The sequence below is a fragment of the Filicampus tigris genome, chromosome 7 (assembly GCF_054856515.1).
Source record: "Filicampus tigris isolate MCC_2025a chromosome 7, RoL_Ftig_1.0, whole genome shotgun sequence".
NCBI lineage: Eukaryota > Metazoa > Chordata > Actinopteri > Syngnathiformes > Syngnathidae > Filicampus > Filicampus tigris.
The window spans coordinates 25,778,854-25,806,494 of NC_141223.1; the positions used below are offsets into that span (position 1 = coordinate 25,778,854).

General features: G+C 40.6%; 1 protein-coding gene and 1 long non-coding RNA gene across 2 annotated transcripts in view; one reads left to right on the forward strand and one right to left on the reverse strand.

Moving 5' to 3' along the window:
- Positions 1-488: 488 nt before the first annotated feature.
- Positions 489-27,633, forward strand: LOC147145373 (kinase suppressor of Ras 1-like). The gene is made up of 18 exons (XM_086035506.1): positions 489-633; positions 6,863-7,010; positions 9,863-10,214; positions 11,802-11,959; positions 12,054-12,120; positions 12,851-12,934; positions 13,004-13,065; positions 13,538-13,650; positions 13,724-13,889; positions 14,969-15,026; positions 15,095-15,146; positions 15,671-15,895; positions 18,339-18,535; positions 18,662-18,758; positions 20,271-20,404; positions 20,481-20,612; positions 20,947-21,082; positions 23,528-27,633. Exons 1-18 carry the CDS (start codon positions 601-603, stop codon positions 23,648-23,650), a joined length of 2,337 nt encoding a protein of 778 aa, XP_085891632.1. The 5' UTR covers positions 489-600; the 3' UTR covers positions 23,651-27,633.
- Positions 5,171-27,641, reverse strand: part of LOC147145374 (uncharacterized) — a 30,823-nt gene continuing 8,352 nt past the window's right edge. Inside the window, exons 2-3 of the long non-coding RNA XR_015087436.1 lie at positions 7,101-7,179; positions 5,171-6,988 (exon numbers count right to left, since the gene is read on the reverse strand). This is a non-coding gene — a long non-coding RNA (uncharacterized LOC147145374). The remainder of the gene's footprint in view (positions 6,989-7,100; positions 7,180-27,641) is intronic.

The window sequence follows — 27,641 nt, forward strand, 5'->3', positions numbered from 1 at the left end:
CAGGGTGGGCCTGAATATTTCTCTCACTTCGCACAATCCTCAAGTCCCGGCACATCATATATTCAAATAAAATGACAAACTGAATAATATGAAGTTCAGATCTTCCTTAGACAACCACAATTATACCGTTCTTAATATTCAATAAAAAAAATAATAATAATTTCATAATTTACAAACATTTTTAAAATATAGATTTTCTCATGAATCTCAATGGTAGGCAGTCTTTCATGGCTCCGCCCCTATTTAGTGCGCTGGCGTGGGCGCGGCTGCAGCGCACGTGTGGTTCTGGTCACAGCTTTGTGTAAAAAAAAAAAAAAAAAAAAAAGTCACTTCCCGTGTTGATATCAGATCGGTATCAGGATATTTGGTCCAAAATTACGTGGTTTTCGATCGAATCCAAAATCACTGGTATCGCCTATCCTTAGTATCCAGAAAGACGAGGGAGGGAGATAAGGAACAATCGGGGGAGGAGATCGCTCGGGGGGAGGGAACAGACAAACAGGCAGTTTGCTAACAGTGCCGGGAAGACTGCTTGGAGCTCTATCAGAGTTTCTGTGCACCCAGCTGCACCCGGAATTACTTTGGAACAACACCCGGAGTATGAGAGCAGCTCTCTGGTGTGCTGTTAACATGGTAACGTTATTCGAGTATCATCATCTGTACTGAATGGAATTTGCGATGTGGGGTGTACGGAAAGTACTTACTGTATGTCCTTCCTTTTTGTCCGTCCTTGTTTTTCTTTTGGAAATAGTTCTACTTGCGTGTGGTCGGCGAGTTGCTGTTTGATCAGCAGCCCGGGTCTTGTGTACTAGCGTCTAGGTCAAATTACAGTATATTTAATGGCATGCTATTTGCTTGTTAGGTTGAGGCATAGGCATACACATCGAAAAAATACGTGCCTGTTACTCTGGACTCCACCCGTCCCATTTAGCCTGTAAATGTTTCTGTTCTGTTTACCTGGAAGTCAATTTTAATGTGAGATTGATGATGACAAAGAGATGATAATATTTATCATAATATAAAAGGATTTTATCTCCTTGAAGGGGTTTCATTCTCCCCTGGCGGATTGTGTACTTTTGTCATTTTTCTTTGCTTTCTGCTGTGGCTTTGTTAGCTGTCAACACAAGCATTTGAGGCATGCCCAGGCACTGCCCAGGTGTTGGTATGCATCAGCTATTGCAGTGAGAAGTGCAAAGGCTTTCTCCTTTTTTGCTTTAAAATATGTGCCGGACACCAATGTCTAGAAAATGCACCCAAAAGTATGATCTTTTTGTTATTTGCCCAGGCCCATTTTAGGTTTTGGAAGTTTTAAGAATAAGTAAAAAAAAAATAATAATAATAATAATGTAGCGTGTGGTTAGCCGAATACTATAGGAGGATTTCAAGTAAAATATAGTGTTTGATTATAACACAGTTAATACAAAGACTCCACCTGCGTAATCAGTCAAGGAAAGTAATTACTGATTAATTTTTAATAGGAATAAACAGAAAATATTCCAACTTGATAGGCAACTGTTTGTAGAACAAAGTTTCTTACTTTTAATCAATGTAAAGAATGTCTTCTCTGATGTTTTACCTGACCAAGTCAAATCATATAATTTGTTCATTTTAATTTCATTGTCCCTCACTTTTTGGTTTATTGAAATTTGCAGGTGGGCCTTCTTCAGAGCTGGGCATTTTACTAAAAATGGATCCGTCTCCAGCGTGGGTACCCTTCCGTCGTCCGTCATTCGCCTTTTTTTCTATAGGCCGGTCCGCTTCTATTTTTAAACGGGCGTCCATCGGCAAGTTCGACTAAAGTTTCACTCGCACCCCGCCCCAACCCTCGCTGAACGATATTTGAACAGAAATAGTGACTGTGTTTTGGAAGCCTGCCTGCTTGCTTTGACAGCGTGATACCTCACTCAAATCTGTACCCCAAGCAAAAATAATTCACTATTTTCCTCCCCGCGGACGGACTGCAGACGGATGGCGGACTAAATAAGGGGTTTCCTTCTATGCTTAATCCATCTATTTTTTAAACAATTCCGTCGTTCGTCAACTGTCAGCAAAATGGGCGTCCGTCAGTGACGGATAAACGAACCGGTCCGTCACATAGACGGAAGGCCCAGCTCTGGCTTTCTCCAAACTGTGCTTGAAAACAATCCAGTGTAGAGAGCTAAATAGGTGGATCACAGGCTCCAGGAATGTGGTGCATTCCCAGTAAATACACAGTATAGCAAACCATAATTCTTTGCAGCTACATTTGTAAGTATACCTAGAATTTAGAACTCTGTGATCCCTTACTGAAATTGTGTGATTTAATCCAGGACAGGATTTTTGTCAAAACCCTATTGATGGGTCACCAAAGCTTAACATCCTCTTCCATTTCTCCCTCTCCTCTGTAATTTCTGCTCTAAATCAGCTACTTCTAAGTGTTGTCTTCACTCATCAAATCCATAAATCACTTGTTTGTCTCCCTCTTTGTATCCTACTTGGAAGCTCCACTTCCAGTTTCTATAGAATACTATATAATGATAATCTTTTAACTATCGATAATAAATAAAATTTCATCATAGTGCACGAAGACTCCTATCTGACCTCATCTGTGAATCTGTACATCAACCATATCAAACAAGAAAGAGCTCCTTTCCTTGATGTGGTCCCACCTCCACCTTTAGGCCGTCTGTCACTTCAGCAGCACACCTTACAACTGTCTCACCTGTCTCATATGTATCTTGGACTAGTCTAGCATACTTTTCTTCAAATTCAGATTTACTCATAAAGTACCACAGCTTCTCCATTGGGACCCTGTCATATATTTTTTGCCAGAGGTGGGCATTCCGTCTGTCCGTCACTGACGGATACCTGTTTTGCTGACGCTAGATGGGAAACAAACAAAAAAAGACGGACCAAGCGCAGACCTAAGTGAATTTTTATCTGTCTGTGTAATCATCACCAACCTGGTTAAGTCGACGGACCTCACAGTCGATCGTTGACGGACACGCGTTTTGCTGACGAGAGACGGAAACGCGACCCAGACTGCATTGACTGTATATGTACAGCAGGTGGCGGTATGCACCAAAGAGAGAATCATGAGTTAGTCAGGCTGACTAATTCATGAGCTAAGAAGTAAAAAGGTAGCTTTGAATGCAGAGATATTTTTACAAAGACGTCCTTGTGAGTTAAGTTTTACATTTCTGTTTTTATTTCTGGAAAGAGTGGGGTTAGGAGGTAGTGAAAAGGTATTTTGCAGACCCCACACTCCATTATAGAAGGTGGCAGTAATGCACCAAAAGTTGTTTGCCACCCACTAAAAAACGACGAAGAAGAAGAAAAGAAGACAAATTTGTAGAAACAAAAACATTATTTTATTGTAATGGGTATTTTATTTCAGTTTTCACAAGGACTAAGGAAGCACTTAATAGTATTATATAGTACCGTTAAGTGTATATGTGAGTGTAAAGCTCTTTCAGCAGCAACCTGACACATGATGATGTACATAGTGTAGTCCATTTACCATTTTAATCAAATCGGTTCAGATAATGGATGGACGGAGGGATTTTTAATCTGATGCGCCGTTTTTTTCCCGGCTTGACGGACTTGCGGAACTTTGACGTTTAATGGCGGCAGCGCGGTTAAAAAACATGACGGACTATCCGACAGACGATTACAGTTTGGATCGGCTTGAAAAGACGGATTGACGGCTGACATACGGGTAACCAGGCTGCTGACGGATGACGAATGACAGACCGGCAAACTTCTCCTCTCCTCCTTTTTTTTTTTTTTTTTTTTTTTTCAAAATCCACTTTACCTGTACTTTTCCATCAGCATTCTCAGGGCAAATATGCCATTTTTGATGCTCTCTCTCGACATGAGATTATACTTGTAGCGTATGTTTGGTATTAAATATTATTTTAATAAATGGGCGACGATTGGGTTAATGCCTGCACTAACTCTCGCTCGCCGCCAGGGGGCACCACACCCGTTTTGGGTTGATTCTTTGGACAAAATAGACGAAAAAGTCCTCGTAATTCAGTCTTAATATATGAAGGCGCTACATTAAAGATTTGTAAATCCGATTTACCAGATCAGTGATTGAAACTTAGACTCAAACACACACAATTCACACTAGGTTTCTGTAAATGACAATGATTTATTTTCTACAACTATGGAAATCTAAATGACACACTACAATATATCAGAAGCAGGAATAGACACACAACAAAGAAATCCTATACTAAGACAAGTCTAAATAAATGAAGGAAACGAATATCGAAGGTTTGTGACGAACGGGGGCATTGGGTATGTGTGCGTGCGCGTGCAATGAGCAGTGAGCTAGCGTACTCGGCTAAAGTTAGCTGACTTATGCCAAGCTTTACTTGATTCCCCAAAATAATTATGCACCAATCGTATGGCCCGTAAGGGATTGCAAGCTGCACTTACGGGTTTTGGTTGGCGTCGCTGCCCGGGAGAAAGGGAGGAGACGTTGCCGTGGAGAGTGACGTCACAGGAGAGCCAGAAGAAGAAGAAGAAAAGTCGAGTCCAAAAATGAAAAGCAAAAAGCAAAGTTCAACCAAGAAAAATTGGCCACGGGGTTCTGCGGCTCAGCACGCGGCGTAGTTCAGACCAGGTGGGGTTACCCCTTTCAGGCGCCCAAACACTGGTCGTGCGGGAACGTCGGCTTTTTGTCGGACGCACGCTGTGATCCTCGTTGAGGGAGGGTGGCTTGAGAGTCTTGGTTTGTTTCTACCAGGTTAGAGAGAGAGAAAGGGATTCTTCACGGCCCTTTTATAGGGGTACGTGCGCATACTCTCCCAATGTGCAGTTCGGTTGTTGAGATGTGTATTCCAGGTGGGTGGTGACGCTTGGGGCAGCGCGTCCTGGGGTTGTGATGTCTCGGCTAGCTTCGCCAGAGACGGGCTAATTGAATGAAGACACAAGGGGTCCTGATGCTGGTCTTTGCTCCAGTTACAGCCGCCCTGTTGAGCTCGCATGTCCATGCCATTGGGGGGGGGGGGGGGGGGGGGGGGGTTTGGAAAGACCAGCCGTTGGTCCTTCTCTGTCTCTCCAAAGGCTGGGTGCGGGCACCTGGATGTGTATTCCAGGTCTGGCGGGGGAGGCTTGGCGGTCAAGCCCATGTGCTCCTCCGACCTGACATCCATTTTTGTTACATACTGTTGCTCACAAATCTCCAGTTCTTGTCTTAACCTGGCCTCCAGTACTCTTTCCCAAGTTTTCATCAATGGATCAGTGGGTGGACCTCGGAATGGAAGAGGCAAGAAGACAGCTACTACGTAGCCCACAGTAAAGAAAAAACGTGGGCGCCCGTAAAGACTCATTTGTAAAGGAAGTAGTTCAGACTCTACGAGCTTATTTAAATCCCACATTATTCTGCCATTTGTTTGTTTATAATCAATCATATCATTGCGGCATCTGCGGACTCTGCACACATCCGTACGATTATTAGACTCCGTGACTGATCGCCCGCGTGGGTTGTTTATGCAGCCAAGCTGACAGGATCATAGTGGTGGCAGGTGAAGAATTTACAATGGAGAGCAGTGATGAAATTAGTGTTTATCAATCAATATTCCGTCCAAGTGGATTCACTTTTCACTTTGATGGAAAGAACATAATGCGGTACATGTGCAAGCTGGACAGGCCCCTATCAATTGCCTGGAGTTTTTTTTTTTTTACAACTAGTGCGACGGCAGAACAGAGCTAGTATGGTGAGTCCTTGTGTTCACTCGCTGTGATGGGGAAGCGGCGTGCTCACTCACGGCATCCCTGGCGCTGGAGAGCAACCCGCGGGCCAGAGGAGTCAAATGCTAGTGCTATGCTGGTTCTTTTGTTATCCTGTGATACATTATATGAGGGAATGTATGGTGGTTAAATCATCAGGATTTAATAAAATGTAAAGCTGTGAGGAATCTGCATAGTTATGGTAATTTGTTTATCCTTGCTAATGACTTGAGAAAGCGGAAGCATATAGAGATTGAATTACAGTGGGCCAAGAATTGACCCTTGGGGGACCACACATCTCCATATGTACATGAATAATATCGATGTTCTTTTTGCCTCTCTAGTCTCTTTGTCTGTACAGTTATCAAGGTTGTCAGGTACAATTACAGATATTCCCAAGTAGACATGCAAGTAGACAAATCGAGACAGGAGACAAAGAACACAACCAGAGTCAGAACTTGTCTTTTGCAAAAGGGCAGACAGTTGCTTTCAGCGCACCAAGGTCATCCAATGTTCTGTTTCCCCTCTGCTCCTTATATTACGATAAAAGAGGCAGTCACAAGTCATAATAATGCCTAATATGGGGTGGTTAATATCTGAGCAGTCGTGAATGAGTTCGTTTCTGAGTTTTTGGGCTTAGTGCAATTCAAAGCAGTGTTTTTATATGATAACAGTTATTCCATCAACAGTTGAAAAGTCCATCCTAAACCTGCATTTAGATATGCAGTGTTACTTGTTTCAGAACTGGAAGTTAGTTTAACATGTCCTTTGATCAGAATATTGCCTCATTTTGCACAAGACTTTGTGGAAAAAAACAAAAAAGGGACAAAGAGGAAACAGAAAATAGTGTAAAATGAGAGATTTTCATGAGGAACGAGGCTGCAATTCAAGGCTTGTGGTACACAATGTAAGCCTGTTACACAAGAAGAGTTCTAACTCATAAAAATGTGACAGGCCCCACATAATTAAAAAAAAACAAAAAAAAAGTGTTGTCACTGCTCTTCTAGTGTGTCGTATTAGGGACGCTGACAGGGATTTGGGCACCTATTAAAAACATTGAGGCGCTTTTTTGAAGGCTGTACATATTTATCATTTTCACCTTGTTGTGTCGCAAACTGTATGTCCTCCATGTGTCCTTCAGGCTGCAGAAGAGAAGCTCTTAGTAGACAGTGTGCTGCAGATGCCCACCTCTGATGTGCAGGACACAATGAAGCGCCTGAGCTCCAACTCTGAGGATCGCTTACGCCTTACTGCTGCCCTCTCCTGTCTAAAGAGTCCCACAGAAACAGGTGAACCAAGAAACGGCTTGCTTATACTGTATCTAGAGTTATCTAGTCAAATGTACCAACTGTGTTGCATCACACTGTGTGAAACCTTACAGTAGATCAGGAGTGCTTAACCAGTCGATCGATTTTGACTGGTAGACTGCAGACTGGTCCCAAGTTGACCGCAAGGGGGCTAAGTAAAAAAGAAAAAAATGTTTGCGTGTGGATTATTATCATTAGTAGTAATAGTATGATATGTTTTTGTTTTAGTGTAGTGTACACTACTGTGCAGCCTAGGCAGCTAACATTCACACACCCACAAATAAAAATGATATATTTTTGTATTTTATTATTTTTTTCACTTTTAACCTACGGTGGGGCATGACCTGCATCACAGGAAGTTGTTAGCGGTCAGCAGTTGCTTGGAGCTAGCGATCAGAGCCGTTGAGATATATCTATTTTTTGTTTATTCTCATTTAAGCTTTGCTGGTTTGTTTGATCTGCAATGCACCAATGGTAAAGAAAGGCAATTTGGAGCAGCATTCTTAAACGGTGCTTGCCAGTTACAATAGTGATGATTGTGCAATTTTCATGTTCCAAAAGTGTGTCCCTTTCCCTTTGTGTCAGGTCTCCTTCCAATGTAGGCAATGATTAGGTATGTGTCAACTGACTCGTTTCCGCCATTTTTCGTAATGCAATTTTTGTGTGATCACATCACGCAGATCTGTTTTGCATTCCTCTCAGAATAATTCGCTCCGGCTTATTAAAAATGTATTTTCCATGTCTATTTTTAGATACGAGGTCAATTTTGAGGTATTCGGGGACATGCAGATGAAGTTGCCTCCAATTTTACGATGTCGAAGAAAATGATACGGTGCCAAAATTTGTGTCGTTTATCTCAGTCAAGGAGGACGATAACCAATATTTGGAGCCGATATTCATTTTCAATAAAAAGGAAAATATTGGCGTCAAAATCAGAAAAAAATACAACTCTTTGTTGAAACGTCTCTAAGCATATACTTCCTGAACAATTTTTCTGATTTGCATAGTTGATTTTTAATGTTTTTCTTTTCTCAAGTATAAATTTTTGACAAGATGCACCTTTATACATCAATCATCATTCAGAGATGAACCCCCTTAGTCTGGATTAAACGATATATGAATACACTGATGTCATGGTGAGTGAACCAAATTATTCAAAAATCTATTCAAGTCATCAGGTGAAAATTCTTCTATTTTTAATATCGCAATATATATCGCAAACCCCCCAATATATATAATAAAATGGTGTAAAAAAAAAAAAAAAAAAAAAAAAACCCGGCTCATTTACAACTCCCCAATTGTAAAATACATAAAAGGTCAAGAGCGGTACTTGTAGCAGAGAAATAAAGCAACGCCTTCTGTGCGACCGCTCTATGCACTGTCACAACCTGCCTTACTTTCACTGTCAGAATTTGTACTTGTAGATCTAAACAAGTTCCCCCGCGAGGTCACAAATTAATCTGGTGCTCAATGCCCATGTCAACTGGCGTCTGGAAAGCAACTTGACATCTATGTGTATATTTCTTTATTTAATTTTTTTAGATTTTTGAAAAACGTTTGTACGTTGTACTCATTTCTGGCGGTGGATCAAGCGCGGCAAACGAGCCATTGTCTTTCATGTCTTTATTGAAGAATTGAAAATGTATGCGGTTGAACAATTTTCATGTACCATGTGACGAATCTGCAGACAGTATAGGAATTGGGAGCCAGGTCATGTGGAAGCCAGCTGAACCGTAATACCGGGTGGGACGGCTTGGCGAATGGTAAATGAGATTTAGCAGCCAACACAACCACAGGTCACCTGATTGACGAGCAATATTCAAACTTCTTTTTTTCTGTTGGAGGACAACAAGCGCCTCCTCTTTTTTTTTCAACCTTTTTTAATTTTGTTTAAGTCACAAATTGTATGTCACATACAGAAAGAAAGAAAGACAATAATACAAATCAGACAGCAAATTAACAATAAATGAATGAATGAATAAATCAATAAATAAAATATGCCAGGCGTCCTAAAATGGGAACACAATTTCAATTACAGCTTTCTTATTTTTAGAACCAGATATAGAACATAAATAGACATCGAAATCCTTCAGCAACCCACGAGTCTCCGGCCGCAAACCTTACAAGAGATTAAGGGCTGCACGATATTGGAAAAACACGCGGTATGGATATTGACAATAGCAATTGCGACATTTAGCATGTACCTATAAAGCAGGGGTCTTCAATCTTGTTCCTTGAGTGCCAGTCTCCTGCCTGTTTTCCATCTCTCCCTGCTGCAACACACCCGATTCAAATGATCTGATGATCAGCAATCTCTGTTGAAGCTGGATAACGATCCTGATTATTTTAATCAGGTGTGTGTTGCAGTTGTTGTATGTTGAAAACATACAGGACAGTGGCCCTCCAGGAACAGCAAGACCCCTGACCTAAAGAAATGACATTTTTCTTATCTAATGAAATAATTTAATTGTTTTCATGCGGCAAAATAAGCAAGCTCAATGTGTTCTTAACTAATTAATTGTGCTTCCCCTAGAGATAATGTCCAACTTTGTTGGGCGGCGATGCACATTTAAGTTTGTGTCTGACTGGTCAAATTCAGATAAAAGCATACAAATCCATAAGAATATGTCTTTGTGATATGCATATTGCACGGGACAGTATCGCGATATCGATATTTTTTCGATATATTGTGCAGCCCTACAAGAGTTGCCATCACTGAATTTGCATTACAGTATTGTGCATTGTAATTGTGCAATTATTAATTGTGATTGTAACTTTGCTTCTACAAATACTAACTTATTTGTGTCTTTGACTCTCTGACTGATTTGGTGGAGATGTGAGGCCTCATCCCCAGCAATACACTGATTGCCTCCCTGCCGTCACTCATTCCACCAACCAGCAGTCCACAGTTGGCCACGGCCGATCCATCTCCATATCCGTGGTTCCGTGTTCGGGTGACAACCAACCTTACATGCCAACTGAGGAAATGGTTGACGCCTTTTCGTTGGCGCCGAGCACACCCTCCAGAATCCCGGCTTCAAAGACACAAACAGCCAAAAGGGCCCATACGCCGCCGCCGCCTTCCCGTAAGCTTCTGCAGCTGCTGCCCATCTCCATCGGACTAACGCGAAGCAAGAGTCATGAGTCACAAGTGGCGAACCGCGCTGAGGAGCCTGCAGATCACAAGTGGGTTCGCATTCCACTCTTTACATTGTGTACTTTCTGTTACAAAAAGGCGCAGTTCACGTTCCATTTAGATATTTTAAACACATACAGTATTACATCTCGCTTTGTTTGATGCACCCAATAAAGCGGAAGTCAACCACCAAAAAGTCTTTGCAATAATATGCGTCTTCACCAGTCTAAACAAGGCAATCTGATTAATTTTGCATTTGTGGAGTAGTAGTTAAGCAGTAAAATCCACCCGTTTTTAGCCATCGCTGGGGCGACCATTTTGTCACTTCTGTCGACTGAAAATGACATCACAACTGCTCAGGGCTCAGGTAACGACCAATCACATCTGACCTGTTTTCTGAAGCTGAGCCGTGATTGTTTGTTACCCGAGCCCTGAGCAGATGTGATGTCATTTTCAGTCGACAGAAGTGACAAAATGGCCGCCCCCTGAGATGGCTAAAAAGGGGTGGATTTTGCTGTTAACTCATATTCCACAAACGCAATATTAATCAGAATGCAGTGTTTCGACTAGGGGGCCTGCTGGGAACATATTCTTGTAAAGAAGATTTTTGTATTGACTTTTCCTTTAATGTTTTTATCTAATACAGCATATGAACAATGGTGTAGCAAAGGTAGTGGAACTCAAAATTTGCATCGCTGCCAAAGTATGTGTACTTGTGTAAGTGCTTTATTTATTTTTTAAAAATATACTAGACTATACTTTATTCTAGCAATGTTCAATACCACTTTTTCCAGACTGATACCAATCATCACTCTTGAGTACTCCCAGATACCAAGTACCGATACCACTAGTACTTATGATAGATCAAATTTCAATTTACACAATGGCACATAGTCAATGATGGTGTAGTGATACACTCAACTAACTTGTGTGTGGGCAGTGTGAGACCTGCGACTGGCTTTTTTTTTTTTGCTGCTTTAAGTATCGGTGTCTGGTATCGGCATCTTTCACAAGTATCCAATAACTTGGAATAAGGCCTGTATAATTCTGATACGATATGCGGTATCGGTTCTCGCCCATCTCGACCATACTCATTGGCGGGTGTTTAGTTTCAGACCTGGGCCTTGAGTGGGGACTTAAGTGACCTAATCCACCTCTTAATAGCACCACCATGTTGCAAGTAATATAAAAAAAAACACACAATATGCATCATTAAAGAAGGGACAGAGGCATTTTGCCGATTTCAGGATGAATACCATCATTACTAAAGCAAGGAAACACAGTCACCGTTATCTTTCATTACATCTCCTCTGAAAAACTCCAAACATCTACACTACAAGCCAGCAGTTCACAATATTTATCTGCTAACATGATAAAAACATAAAATGCATCATAGTCCCCATCGATGCTGATGAACACCTCCTGTCTTTGCTCCCGCCTGCCTGTGTAAACTAGCAACTTGCAAACTAGACGAAATGCATGTGTAGTGATCAACTTCGATGATTTGTTTCTTCAAATGAGCTCAGACATGAGAGAGCATATGGTACAGTTCAGCATCATCATACTTTTTCTTCTTGGATTTCTGTCAGCAGAAATAGTTTGTGAGCTTCACTAACAGCGGCGCTTTGTCTTTGAAGGGCCAACAAGAAGAACAAGAGGCTGGCTTCTATCCAGATCAATGGGAACAGTTTGGAAGATTCCAACCTGCGCTCACCCCTGCTGTCTGCCCGCACACACGGCCCCGTCCCTGCCTCAGCCCCGCACACGATGACCGCCGCCCCAGCATCCTTGGACAGTGAGTCACGTAGTTCTAACATCAGGCATCCACTTGTATGGCATGTCTCATTTTATTGTTTAATTCACACAGTGCGTGCTGGTGTGTTTCACAGACCTCGCTGTGCACAGGAGTTCACCTCAGACAGTGAGGCGAGATATTGGCTTGGCTGTTACACACAGGTGAGTACCTGGCAGAAAGGGGGCATGGCTCAGTGCTAGGGTGGTCATATCCCAACCCAGAGGTTGTGGGCTTGATCCCCTTGTGACCACGTCAAAGTGTCCTTGAGCAAGATATTGACCCTCAACCTCTGAACTATGAAGCGGTTGTGCTAACCAGTTGGCCACTGTGCCACCATTAAATTTCCACATTTTTCTCTTATTCTCATATCTAATATTACCACCCAGGATGCCATTTGCAGTATGCAAAATATAAAAATATGAAGTTATTATTTGCATCTCAAGATGGCGGCAGCATGCAGGTTAGGACTTTTGCATCACAGGAAAATGTTTCAGTCCCCTCTAAAGGCCACGGTGCTCTCGTTCTTTGTGTATCCTTCCTCTCGCTAACACTATTACATTTCCCTTGTTAAACTTTGACCTCTCTATAGACTCACCTTTTTCCAGCATACCACTTTTTTTTTTCCAAATCTGGCAAGAATACGACTTGACTATTGTAGTGAAATGGTTTTTCTTTTCAGTTTGACCCCAATATATACCTACGTGTGTTCATCTTCAATCAAATGACATTGACTACATTTAGAGCTCATAGTTGAGATGAAGTATAGATATTTTTAGTTTATACTTTCAGCGTGAAAGCCATATCAGCCCTATCCAGTAATTGACTGGTGATCCGTGTCAGCAGTATGGACAGTAATGGATTTTTGTCAAGACAAAATGTCTTTCCTTTCAGGTTTTCAACAAAATCGTGGCTCTCCCAGATATGCCAAGTGTGTGGCAAGAACATGATGTTTGGTGTAAAGTGTAAACACTGCAAGTAAGACACTCAGTAGTCAATCCTTATGCATGATGACAATGTCACATCTATTCATTTTTCTCTCGACAGATTAAAGTGTCACAACAAATGTACCAAAGATGCTCCCTCTTGTCGGATATCATTTCTCACATGTAAGCAATGATCATGATCAGGGAAATACATTAACACGTTAAACTTCCAATTTGCCAAAACAAAAAACATGTTCCATACATAAAAGTGTAAGAAAGCTGAATTTTCTGCATTTGAAGTACCGTAGTAGTCATCCAGCCAGCTTCAGTAAATATGATGACGGGCGTATGTTCATCAGGAGTATTACTGATTTGTGGCATTGTAAAAACATTTTACTTTGGATGCCACCATGTCATCGCTGCAATCTGAAAATGGAACCTGAAGTCAAGAGCAACCCTGTTCAAAATACAGCTCGTCATTCACTTCAAAGAGCCGGCTCGTAGAGCTGTTTCGTGTGCGGCCGACACGTGACTATCGTACAAGGTGCCGCCCTAGCTAGCACGGCCACTGCCAGTAGCGAAGAAGGATAGTTTAGCTTTTCATGTCAAAGCCTGCTGTACATTCACAATGTCAATGTTTTCATTTGGTTTATAGTGCCAAAGATGCGAAGGGCAGAATCAGTGCCATCTGATATCAATAATCGTATTGATCACAAAGCAAAGATCTCACTGCAGTTTGGCACGTTACCAAAGGCAATAACCAAAAGGGTATGCAAAACGTCTGCTGCACTAGAATTCGTGGTCTTCCATCCATCCTTCTACATATATCTATGTAACACAGGAGCCTTCTGTCCAGCTGGACTCCAGTAGCAACCCATCATCAGCCACCTCCTCTACACCCTCCTCTCCATCACGTTCCCAGCAGAGCAACCCACCCAGTGTCAGTGCCACGCCCCCATTCAACAGGTCCCCACAAGGTTCCCAGGACGACAACTTCCACTTCCCAGGTCAGCCCACTGTGGCTACTTCATACATTCAAAAAACGTGCCAGAAACGAATATTTTACATAGCTGAAAAAAACGTTTCAACATGTGGATGATGCTCTCTTGTACGGAAGCGTATTGCATTCACATGAAAAAAAATCCAGTTTTTCTGAGTAATTCTTTTGGCCTTTTTTTTAAAACCATTTTTTTTTCAGTTTTGGGGAATATTTTCTTTTCTATCAAAAAAAAAATATTCAGAAAAACAGAAAAAAATATATTCAGAAAAACAGCATGCCAGTTTCTGTTTTTCAAAATATATATATTTTTTTACCTCTGAACTCCACGTGACATGTTGTAGACTCGCTGATGGCAGACTCCTTCCCGCAGACCTCAACCTGCCTTCAACTTTATACCTAAACCGGTGCTTTAAGAGCTTGGTCTATCAATAAAGGAATGAACGTGTAACTTATTTGCTCTCTACTCACATGGGGAAAAATATTTTAAAGAACCAAAAAATTATTCTGAAAAAATATTCCAAAAAACAGAAAAGAAATTACACAGAAAACCAAAAACATTTATTGAGAAAAACAGAAAAAAAATTCCTCTGAAAAACAGAAAAAAAAGAATTCCATAAAACTGAAAAAAAAGCCCCAAAAAATTACTCAGAAAAACTGGATTTTTTTTCGTGTGAATACAATACGCTTCCGTACAATGCTGTATGACTTTATTTTTTTTTATTATTATTAATTTTTTTTTGCACATTTCATTCAACCCATCCATCTATTATCATTTGAGAACTAATGCATCCGTGTACTGTATATTAATACACATTGTGTTTGGACAAAATTTGCCATGTTAATGCAGGCGCATTAAATGGCTTGTCTTTAGTTCCTTTCTGTCCTTGTCAAGTAATAAGTCCACATTTATAGCTGTCAATTTGAACTTACCATACTGGTGTTACCATAGGGAAGTTTCTTTAAACACATTTACATGCAAGGAATAACTGTTAAGAGGCAATTGAGTAACCAGCATGACTTAGGTATGTCCTATTTCAAGGAAATAAAGAGGGATTCTAAAGAAATGTCTGTTCCCCCCTTTAACAGACGTCCCTGATTCCAAGAATACTGATAGTCAACAGTCTGACAGCTCCAATGACTCTGGGTAAACTGCTAAAGTGGAATTTGTGTGCTTGATGAATGAATGTCTAAATGAATTCTTGTTTTTCTTAGAGTATCACAGACAGCCATTACTACGCAAGTAAAAGCAGCTGAGCAAAACCAGGTTTGTACAGGCAGTCCATTTGACACTCAAGTGTCGTGCAGAGGGCGGGGCCAATGGTGTGGCGGCAACAATCAACAAATTATCAATGACAGTGCGCCGATGCTGATAGCTTTGTCTGGTAGAAGGGGAATCTGCTTTTGATATAAGGGGCATCAAAAATCCTCTGTCCAACATGCCAAATTTTTCTTCCATAACTTTTAAATTACAATCAAATGCACTTTTTAAACCATGCTTAAGTCAGCGTACAATATTATGTAACACTGAAGGCAGAGTGTGCACAACTTATTGGAGTCCAAAAGTTCACATTCTACATGTTGAGGTGGCGTGTACACACAGTTACAAAGTCCTATAAAGTGCACACTCAAACAGGAAACAATTGACAAACAAAAGGAGTTACGTTAAATTTAAAACAAATTATTGTGGTCCCGTTTTAAAATTAGATCTGGTTTTACGTCTCTTTCATAATAGACAAGTATTTACTAGACCACTTTTAATACATTTATATGTTGTTCTTGAATTATTAGAAGGCAGAGGAGGTTCATCCTGCTTTAGTTGACCAAGGCAAGAACTTCTCCAATGAGGACTTTGATGAAGATGGGCTGGAAGACCTGCCCTCATCCATCTGTCGTCGTAGGACCGTTGGCCGCTGGAGGGAGAGCATCAACCGTAAAGCCAGTCAGACCAGCGTCTACCTGCAGGAATGGGACATCCCATATGAGGAGCTGCAGCTCGGAGAGCTTGTCGGAAAGGTGAAGATGTAGATGCTTTTTACTTTAAAGTCAAAAGTGGCATCTAGATATGCAAAAGGTTGTATGCCATACACAGGCCACCTAATACTGCACATTACAAAGGGGAAAACGATATGTTTATTATCCCAGAGGGGAAATTTGTAAGCTTCAGTACAGCAAAACCAAATCCAAGGTTGAACTGTTAACACAAAAATAGAGCATATTTGGGTTTTTGCTTGAACGTGTTATGACAAGTGACAGTTTCACCAATCAGGTTCGTGCGCACTGACTACAGTGAGGCAGTGGATGCCAATGAATCATCTATGAAGACACACAAACGCAAAAGACACAGATCTCTAGCCTGCCAACAGCTACTGTAGTTAACCCTTAGAAAAAAACTATGTAGCCTTAACACACCCTGATTCATCCCTCCGTGAGCCGTTACCTTACTATGGTGGAGGGGGTTGTGTGTCTCAATGATCCTAGTAGCTAAGTTGTCTGGGACCGGGGCTGCACCCATGGGGCCCAGCCAGCCCGAAACGACAACGTGGGTTCCCCTTCCCATGGGCTCATCACCCAGGAGAGGGGACAAAGGGGTTGGGTGTTCTGTAAGCTGGCCGCGAGGGGGCCTTGGCTGTCCGATTCCCAGCTACAGACGCTGGCTCTTGGGAAAATGGAATGTCATCTCTCTGGCACGGAAAGAGCCTGAGCTGGTGTGCGAGGCTGAGACTTTTCCAACTATAGTCGGTCTCACCTCCACACACAGCTTGGTCTCTGGTACCAGTACTCTTGAGAGGGGTTGGACTCTCTTCCACTTTGGAGATGTCCATGGTGAGAGGCGAAGAGCAGCTGTGGGCATACTTATTGCCCCCCATCATTGCGTCTGTACATTGGGGTTCACCACGGTGGACGAGAGGGTAGACTCCCTCCTCCTTCGAGTGGGGGGACGGGTCCTGACTGTTGTTTGTGCCGATGCACCAAACAACAGTTCCAAGTACCCACCCTTATTGGAGTCTTTGGAGGTTGTGCTGGGCTAGCGCTCCCTCTTGGGACTCCTTCGTTCTGTTGGGTGACTTCACTGTTCACTTGGGAAATGACAGTGAGACCTGGAGTGGCGTGACTGGGAGGAACGGCCCCCCGATCAGAACCCAAGTGGTGTTTTGTTACTGGACTTCTGCGCAAGTCACGGGTTGTCCATAACAAACACCATGTTCAAACATAAGGGTGTCCATAGGTGCACTTGGCACCAGGACACCCTAGGCCGCAGTTTGATGATCGACTTCATGGTCATGTCAAATGGTAAATGGTAAATGGGCTGTCATTTATGTAGCGCTTTTATACCTTTGGTACTCAAAGCGCTTCACACTGTACCTCATCTACCTACTGATGACGCAGCATCAGGAGCAACTGGGGGTTCAGTATCTTGCTCAAGGATACTTCGACATGGTCACAATGGCTGGGGATCGAACCCATAACCTCTGGGTTGGGAGACGACCAATCTACCACTGAGCCATGCTGCCCAATCATCGGATTTGCAGTCGCATGTTTTAGACACTCGGGTAAACAGAGAGGTAGAGCTGTCAACTGATCTCCAGCAATCAGAATCAGAATCATCCTTATTGGCCAAGTATGTGAAACACACATGGAAATTTGTCTCCGGTAGTTAGGCACACTAGTATTGCAGTAACAAGCAACTACAATAAATAAGGACATGGCATTTGATTATAGAGAGTCTTTCCGTAATGTAAGGGTACCATTGTGCAATAGTACCACCCAATGACAACTGTGCAACAATGTGGAGAGTCATAAAAGCGGAGATAAAGTGATCACGGTGCGGTACTTTCATTACTGTGCCGGATGATGCAAATAATTGTTTCACCGTTTTTAAGTGACCAGAAGCAGTACATGTAATGCAACTTTGGGTGTGCAATTATGCAGAAAGTCTTTGAGGGCTTTAAAGTGTCTAGTGCTGTGAAATATTAATCAATGACTGTTGTTGAGAGCTGAAGCTACAATCAGCGTGCGGTAATACTGTCCCACAGGAGTGTGCAAAAATTGGCAAACATTTGCAAAGAGTGCCACTATAAAGTTTCAGTCAACTGTTGTGGGTGTTAATGGCGCGAGGGATGAAGCTGTTTGAATGTCTGCTGCTTTTGGTGTGCATGGTTCGATAGCGCCTACCTGAGGGGAGGAGCTGGAAGAGGTGGTAACCTGCGGTTTACAAAGGATGACAAATTTTGTTTTTCTGTATATTATTAGGCTGTACTCTTGTCAAAGATTATATTATACTTAATAAACCAACAAATGGCAATCAAAACAATAGCTCTCATGCGAGTAAAAAAAATCTTAATCATCAATCATAGTTTTATCACTGTGAAGTAGGATGTTGTGATATGTGTCTTTACAAGGTGTAGCGCAGACATCCGTGTGAAACTCTAAACATGATTGGCTTTCCACTTTCTAGGGTCGTTGGGGGAAGGTTTTCAGGGGTCGCTGGCATGGCGAGGTAGCCATTCGCCTTGTGGAGGTTGACGGCAATAACCAGGAACACCTGAAGCTTTTTAAGAAGGAGGTGATGAACTACAGGCAAACCAGACATGAAAACGTCATCCTGTTCATGGGCGCCTGCATGGCCCCGCCGCACCTTGCTATTGTTACCAGGTAGAATTCAGATGCTTCATTTGTGCTTGCGTTTTTTTCTTATTCCCTCCAATACTCAAAAACACCGAAGTTATTATTTCTGAGTGGAACATTTCTGTGACAAAGCTGCATATTTTTGTTTTGTAGTTTCTGTAAAGGGGTGCCTTTATACTCTTTTGTAAGAGAAAGAGCTCATATGCTGGATATAAATAATACCAGACAGATTGCACAAGAAATTGTCAAGGTAAGAGGCATCAGTATAGAATGGATATTTTTTTCATATTGTTTTTTTTTTTTCATTATTATTATTTTGAAATATCATCAGTGTGCAAACCCCACTTTTAATGAAGTTGGGACATTGTATAAATCGGAAATGGGTGACAAAAGACTGGGAAAGTTGGCAAATGCTAAAAAAAAAAACCAAAAAAAAAAAAACCACAGTATTTGGAATAATTGGATACAGGCGAGTGTCATGATTGGTATAAAAGGAGCAGCCCTGGAAGGCTCAGTTGTACACAAGTATGGGGTGAGGTTCAGCATTTTGTGAACAACTACGTGAGCAAATCCAAGTCCACCAATTTAAGAACAACATTTCTAAACATACAATTGCAAGGAATTTATAGAATTAATAATATCATCAAAAGAGACAGAGAATCTGGAGAAATCTTTGCACATAAGCGACAAGGCCAAAAACCAACATTAAACGCTTGGAATCTTTGATTCCCCCAGGCGACACTGCAATAAAAAAATGGCCTCATTGTGTAAAGGATATTACCAAGTGGGGTTGAGAAAACCATTGTCAGTTAACACAGTTTGTCGCTACATTTACAAAGGCAAGTTAAAACTCTACCATGCAGAGTGAAAGCCATATATCAACAACACCAACAAACGGTGCCGGCTTCTCTGGGCCTGCGCTCATCTGAGACGGACTGACGCAAAGTGGAAAAATGTGCTGTGGTCTGACGAGTCCACATTTCAAAATGTTTTTGGAAATCATGGACGTTGTGTCATCCAGGCCAAAGAGGGAAAGTACTACCCAGATTGTTATCAAGTCAAAAAGCCACCATCTGTGATGGTATAGCGGAGAGTTAGTGCCCATAGAACCATTACCGTTGAGTAGGATATAAAGCATTGAAGCATCATCTTTTTCAGGGATGTCCCTCCTTATTTCAAGACAATGCCAAGCCACATTTTGCACGTTACAACAGCGTGGCTTCATAGTAAGAGTGTGAGTACTAAATTGGCCTACCTGCAGTCCAGACCTGTCTCCCATTGAAAATATGTGGCACATTATGAAGCGCAAAATTTGACAACAGAGACCCCAGACTGTTGTACAACTCAAGTTGTATAACAACCAAGAATGAAAAAGAATTCCACCTACAAAGCTTCAACAATTCGTGTCCTCAGCTCCCAAACGCTTATTGAATGTGGTTAAAGCGGATGGGGATTTTACACAGCGGTAAACATACTGCTGTCCCAACTTTATTGTTTATCAGTTTGAACATAACAATAGGTTCAATGTAGGTTGATTGTGTTGTATTATTTAACAGTTTTAAAAGGAAACCATTGTATTCTGTTTTTATTCATGTTAGCCTCCAAACTTCATTGGAATTGGGGTTTAAATGAAGTAAATATAAGTTTGCAGATAGGGTATGTGCTGTATGACAATTAAACATAAGATTGTGTTTTTTGTTTTCACGAAACATTGAGCGTCCCAAACTGTTATGTATGATTTGTATATTTATCTCTCCCAAAGGGAATGGGCTATCTGCATGCTAAAGGCATCGTTCACAAAGATCTGAAGTCTAAGAATGTGTTCTATGACTCCAACAGAGTAGTTATAACAGATTTTGGTCTATTTGGGATGGCCGGTGTGGTACAAGAAGGAAGGTAAGAATACAAATGATGGATACGGTTTGTGCCTATGCTATTGTCTACATTCATTGTGCTATGTTTGTGTTAATAGAAGAAAGAATATGTTGAAGATACCCCGAGGGTGGATCAACTACCTGTCACCAGAGATTGTTCGCGTGATGAGTCCAGAAGTTGCTGAGGACCAGCTGCCTTTCTCGAAAGCTGCTGATGTTTATGCTTTTGGGTAATGAACGCTGTCAAATTTATATTAATCTTGACATAAAAAACAGGAGTTCTGTCAACACCGTTATTTCTAGTATTCTAAATTGATAATGGATGCAGGTCCGTTCTGAACCTGACAGCAAATACACAATCACAAATATCTTGTCTTGAAAGTAAAATTACTGCACAATGGTCAGATTGGTTAAACTGCGTTTCACATTGCGCACATGAGCCATGTGGTCACACAATGATTATTGTAGGCTTAAAACAAAGAGGACAGGTCAATCCTTTTCTCAAATCGATTTTCGAGAGATTACACAGACATTTGATTTGACTTGATATTGTCTTCTTTTCAGTACAATCTGGTATGAGCTGCATTTTAGAGATTGGCCAATCACCAACCATCCTGTGGAAGCCAAAATCTGGTTAGTGGGTAGCAATGAGGGCATAAAGAAGGTACAGGCAGATGCCAACCTGGGAAAGGAAGTTATGGTAAGTCTATGACATAAACTGGAGAATCCTGACATTGTATGAAAATAGACTTGTAGTGGGGATTTCCTTGTAAAATTCACTTTTTCATTGTTTGTACAGTGGAAACTCGAGTTACTAATGCTCCTTTTCACGTACATTTCGAGTTACGTAAAGAGAAAAAAAAAGACTTCTATTTAGGTACCATTTTTGATATACGAACGGTCTTAGCATGGACAAGCAGATGGATCTATGTTGTAATTCTTCCCGCGCTGCGTAACCATCATTGGCAACGTGCATTACGCATTGCTGTCATCTGTGGCTCTGGCTGCAGAGCGCAGTTCGAGGCGTGGCTCAATGTAGGGTGGACCTAAGCGTTTGACTCCGCCCCCACACGGATTCTAAGCGCCTTCTTTTTTCTTATTTGTTCAACTATTCCCTTGGTGGTTTTAATGATGCGCCGTCTTATGACGTCACGCTTAATTCTTTAACACTTTATTGAACAATCTCTCAACCGTCAGTCGGTCGGGGCGGAGCAATGTACTGTTTGACAGAAGTGGCCGAGACGGCCATTTGACGTCCGTTCTGGGTGAACAGAAGGTTGTTGAGCAATGAAAGCTTGTAAAGCTTCCTCGGATCCATTGAATTTATTTTTGAAATATTTGTATTACCGTATTTTCCGGACTATAAGTCGCTCGGAGTACAAGTCAGACCAGCCATAAAATGCATAATAAAGGTGGAAAAAAACATATATACGTCGCACTGGAGTATAGGTCGCATTTTGGGAGGAAATTGTGCGCTTAGTACACATCATTTCCATCGAGCTACGATGCTACATGTAGCATGCAAGAAAGTTACGGTAAGATAACTCACCAAAACGGTTATAGATTGATTAAATAAGTCTTATTTATCCCCGACCATGTAGAATGTTTCCAAGTCTCCAAAAATATTTATGTATTTGGTCGTAATTATGTCTTCCTCTCCTTTGTGCTGAGTGTGCTCCTCCTTACGTGTGTGGCTGCATGATGACACACACACACAGCCATAGGCACGGCAACTGCCTGTTTGTGTTTTATTCTTGTTCAACCGTTGCCTCTAAGTAACTTAGACAATTGTGTGTACTGAGCATGCAACATTCATATAGGAGCTGAATTGTGGCTGGTTGTACTGTGTTGTTGACTGAACATACTAATCGCTATCGCTAATGCTAACCGCGGTTGCTAATCGTTAGCATGTCTGCCTGTTTGTGGTTCATTCTTGTTCAATCGTCGTCTAAAACTAACTTAGACAATTGTGTGTAATGACATTTATATACGAGCTGAATTGGATGATTGTAGGATGTTGACTGAACAAACTAATAAGTAATGCTAATCGCTATCGCTAATCGTTAGCATAGGCTCATCTTGTTCATGAGTTTCAAGTTTCTTTTGTTTCGACAATGACAATGATCTTCCTATTTTTTTGGTGAAGAGAAAACTCTCTTACCGTGCTGACAGTTTCGGCTGTCACTTGCAGCCTTCCTCGGAGCCTGTCACTGCTTCCACATGACGTGTCTAAAAACAGCTGACCGGGTCGGGGAATCTTAAAAATAAGGCTCATTCACCCGATCAAGGCTGCGCTCCAACCCCCGCAAATGCGCTATATAAATAAAATTGTATTGTATTATTTTGCTCTGGACACATCACGTGGAAGCAGTCATTGTCGAAACAAAAGAAACTTGAAACTCATTTAACGAATAAGAAGACAGGATGAGCATTATTGGATCATCTTGTTCATGTCTATGAAAATACATGTGTATGTAATCCATAGATTGATAATATTTTCTGTTTCTTGTGCAGTTTCACAATAAACAGTCAACTTCGCTGCACACCTAGAATCTGTGGAGTTTGTTTGTGAATGTTTAGCTGTTTGGATAAGATGGCTTCCTCAACTAGCAAGGCCTTAACAGTAAAATTGTCTTTCGATCATACGGTACTATTTTAATTACTTATTTAACAAAACATTAGACTTTAACCGTTAGAATTATTCATGCATTTTAATAGCTTTTAGGATGTATCTTATGTTTCTTTATGTGGGTTACAATAACATGTGAAATGATATAGAAGTAATTGTCATCAGTAATGTGTTAATTTCACATATAAGTCGCTCCGGAGTCGCACACCCGGCCAAACGATGAAAATGCGACTTATAGTCCGGAAACTGCGGTAATTCATAATTTATCTGTTTGGTAATAATTCAGTGTGGTGAGAGGTGGCAATATGTTTAAAACCTTGTCCATACATGGACAATACTGCCCCCGCAGCTAAAATGAAAAACTATTCGAAATGGTTTACCAAGTGGGATACAGTTCATGATAAATATCATATCATAGTGATCGCCTAACACTGATGCAAACAGTCATAGTTGAAATGGGAAAACTGATCTATCCATTTGTAACAATGTGCATGTGTCAATGTTTTGCCACAACAGGAGATCCTTTCTGCCTGCTGGTCTTTTGAAATAGATGACAGGCCAACCTTCATCCAGCTGGCTGGTATGCTGGACAGGCTGCCGAAACTGAACCGCCGACTCTCCCACCCTGGACACTTCTAGACATCTCCTGACTATGTCATATCATAGACAATGGCAGTCACAGTGATAAGCAGAAAGGGACTTGGAAACAGGTGGAAATGGACTGCCACAGGGAAGATATGATTCTGGAAAATGAGAACTATGATGAAGCTGTATTACAGTGTATTATTAATGTACAGTAAGTGAGTTTTTACTGTGACTGCTGCTGATTTTGTACCTTTCAGAATTTAGGTAATTGGGTCAATCCATGCCAAATCACCCAGTGGGTTTAATTAAGATGATTTTGATTTTAATAAAACTTGCTGTACTTGTCGATAGTGATGGTTGGCACTAAACCTCAAGTTTTAGGTCAATCGGAGCAGGGGTTTGGAAGCTACGTCCTGCCGAATTTGGATATTTTGGGCAAAAAGGGGCGTGGCCACCTTTTTTGAACCCTTTTATCTCAGAATCTACTGGGCCAATCTTCACAAAACAGGTATTGTTGGAAAGGAAATTCAACAAGGAATTCAAACCACTTAGAAGATTGGGGCATATTTTACCAACTTTACCTTTTGACCTATAATTTGTCCATTAAATTGACTTTGTGAATCAGGTGACGTGAACAAAAATTTTCATTAAATGTAATGTCTCACGTTTTCTCAAAAACATGTAAAAGTTTCATAGATGTAAATTGTAAAAAGGACTCAAATTATCCATACCCTCTGATATTCATTGACTATTCATTGAATATAGTCAATGAATATTCAACTTTCAATAAATATTGAATTTTGCTGAATTTTACTGGGTCCATTTTCATAAAACAGGTATTGTTGGAAAGGGAAGTCTAAAAGGATCTCAAATATGCAATTCAACCTTGAATTGACCTTGTGGATCACATGATCATAACAATTCTTTTTCAATTAGGAGTCAAATTACCTATACCCTCAGATATTCATTGAATGGTCAATGAATCTTCAACTTTCAATAGACTTTTGAAGTCAATGAATCTTCAACTTTCAAAAGACTTGAATGGTCAATGAATATGCAAATGCCACTGAATATTTGAGGGTATAGACAATTTGAGTCCTTATTGCTGCCAAACAAAAACGAAATTACATCTCTGAAACTTTTACATGCTTTGGAGAACATTTGAGAGAGAGCATTTCATTTAAAAAAATGTTAAGGCCACGTGACACACAAGGTCAATTTCACGGTCGAATTATAGGTCAAAAGATTAAAGGTGACTAAAATACCAATATTGTAAATGATTGCAGATTCTGAATCCTTTTCGGCGTCCCTCTCCAACAATATCTGTTTTGTTAAAATGGACTCAGTACTTTAGTTCACGAGATGGAAGGTGGCCACGCGGCTTTTTGTCGAAAACGTCAAAATTCAGCGGGCCGTCGATCCCGAACCCCTGCTCTGATTGACCTAAAATTTGAGATTTTGTGTTGTGCTATCACCATCAACAAGTAGAACAAGTTTCATTAAAAAAACAAAACAAAAAAACACTTGGTTAAAATTTTCAGATTTGTATGGGGAAGGGATGATTTGGCCTGGAATGACCTGAATAACTCCCTTTTAACTCATTCACTGTCAGACATTTTCAGACCCTCTTTTACCCTAACGTTTGAAAAAATTTGAAAAAAATCTTAACAAGTTCCTGAGATTGAATTGCTGGACTGTGAAAAGACAAGTAAATTCGTCGATGGAAGTGAATGAGTTAATGGTATGGTCTGATTTTCACTGTTTATCTCTCTTAATTCTGCAGTCTCCTACTTCTGATTGTTGACTGATCCACATTCCCCTGCTGTACCTGATCACCGTGTTCATGATTTAGAATCCCGATATTTCGCTTCACTTTATGTGCCTCTGTTCAAAACTGCCCGTTGTTTACTGTATATCTTCTCTCTTTTCCTCTCCTGGGGTAGATCATGGAATCATCGTGATCATCATCTCTGACAATAAACAATATTATGTAGTACAGTGTTAGTTTACTATATGTAATAATAGATAGATAGATATTATTAAAATATTTAGCATTGGTCCATGTCTAAAGATGCATAGAACTCGCCTATAACCTTTACATTATAATATAGTTATTCTGATAATAATGAATTTTATGCTGTAATATCGGGTATTCTTATTGATAGAAAAATACAAGAACACCGCAAATGTGAGACAGACAACATTCCATAGCCAATGTAAGTAGTAGTAGTCAGTGGTGTTATCAGGATGCCAGGTGGGAGTGGGCATTAGTCTTACCTGGGGGGTAAAAAAGTGCTACAATGCTCAAGTAGGTCGAAATCCAGCGTAGGGCTACTGCACCTTAAAACGTGTTTGGTTTTCTCCTTAATTGAGGTAACTGTTGTTGTATTTGGGCTAAACAAATAAAAGTTGATTTGATTTGATTTGACTTAGAAGACATCCACAACTGAACAGTATGGACATGCAGGTGACAATGTTTTTTTTTGTTTTGGGTTCAGGTTCTGCCATCAGAACTTCATCCAGTTTTCTTTGGGTGGGCAGAGCATTTCCGTGGGTGGGCACAAACCCCCCACCCCCGTAACGCCCTTGGTAGTACTGTAGTTGTAGTTTATAGTAGCACTCAACAAAATGTAATTTACAATGTTTCAGAAATTCAATTAAATTTAACATACAGTATAATAATTCAACATTTTTTTAATGTACAGTATGATTGATTATTCATTTATCTTGGTATTCAAGATTCCCCTGAAAGACTGTTGATAAAGTTTCTGGAAAATTAACAATATACATATTTATATCATTTGTCAGAATTTTTAAAGCAGAGTGTAAATTGAATTAGTCTTAAGGCGTTATGATAATATGTATAATAAATGAAAAATTGAATACAAATTAAGAAGTCTAATAGTGACATAAATGTCACACTGTCTACAATTCCAAATCTTCTAATTTTGTATGTGTTAAGCTGCTCAGTAGTTCCTAATGTAACCTGTGATTGCTTCCTCCTTTTACTTCACCACTAACTGTTCTACAGAATGTTCACTATACAGTAATATGGCCGTCACATCCTCTTCTCTTGAAAAGCTGCTGGATTAGCTCCTCTTAACACTAATGTATACTAATGCTGTCTTAGGTAGGGCTAATAACATTGACATTGATGGTTGACATGGTTTACATAATGTATATGTATATAAGGAGATAAGCTGAGCTGCTGTTTAAATTTATTTATTATTCCATATTGATTTTCAAAATACGACATGATGAAAAATTGATGTTTCAATTGCTTGGATGCAAATGGGGTATCTGTGTTTGGCAATGCGTCCGCTACATGCACCATATACATGGATCCCCACACTAAATTGAGAAATATAATTTGGTATCTTAATGACGAAGTGCTGTCTCTGTGACATTTCGTTAGCGTCGGCGGAATCATCACATCTCCAAAGTGTTGCTTTTCAGGAAACTAAAAAAGCATTTGTTGAGACATTAATAATGGAGAGCAAGGTGTTTTCAACACTTTAGATTAACATTAATTTGTAAAAATAAGAGACCCACATGGAGATTCACCAATAATATCAATATCAATATGAAAATGACCAAATCTGGACGTAGGAGGTTTAAGCCAGACAGACTCCCAAAAGAAGAGTCTTTTTTTCCAAAAAGTCAGGAGAAGGGTTGGAATTCTTGCTGAATCTAAGCGGGAAAAGTCGCTCAATTATCACATTTGCAGTGGAGTGGCTCACTTAATGTGAGACTGGACTGCCTCTAAAAAGCTTATTTCTTCAATGCTAAAAGTAGGGGATAAAAGTGCTTTGTTTCTTCATTCTTGGGAAATTTTGATGAAACCATAAAGTTATTTACAAATGTGGGAAAAGTTTTGAATTGCGAAAAAAAAAGATATGTATATATGTAAGAGGTGTATGTTTTGTTTTTTTGAGTTTTGTGGAGTGGGGGATGTACAGAGAATTTGTGCAAAACATCATGGCCTTCTGTATCAATAATTGAATACAGTATATTAAAGTTGGTATTTGGACTCAGAACCTTCTGT

Bases quoted from the DNA above. Each gene is read 5' to 3' on its own strand.
- LOC147145373 (XM_086035506.1), top strand. From the start codon at position 601: ATGAGAGCAGCTCTCTGGTGTGCTGTTAACATG. The intron at 10,215-11,801 runs GTGGGTTCGCAT...TTGTCTTTGAAG, and splicing joins GAGGAGCCTGCAGATCACAA to GGCCAACAAGAAGAACAAGA. The intron at 15,147-15,670 runs GTTTGTACAGGC...TTGAATTATTAG, and splicing joins AAGCAGCTGAGCAAAACCAG to AAGGCAGAGGAGGTTCATCC.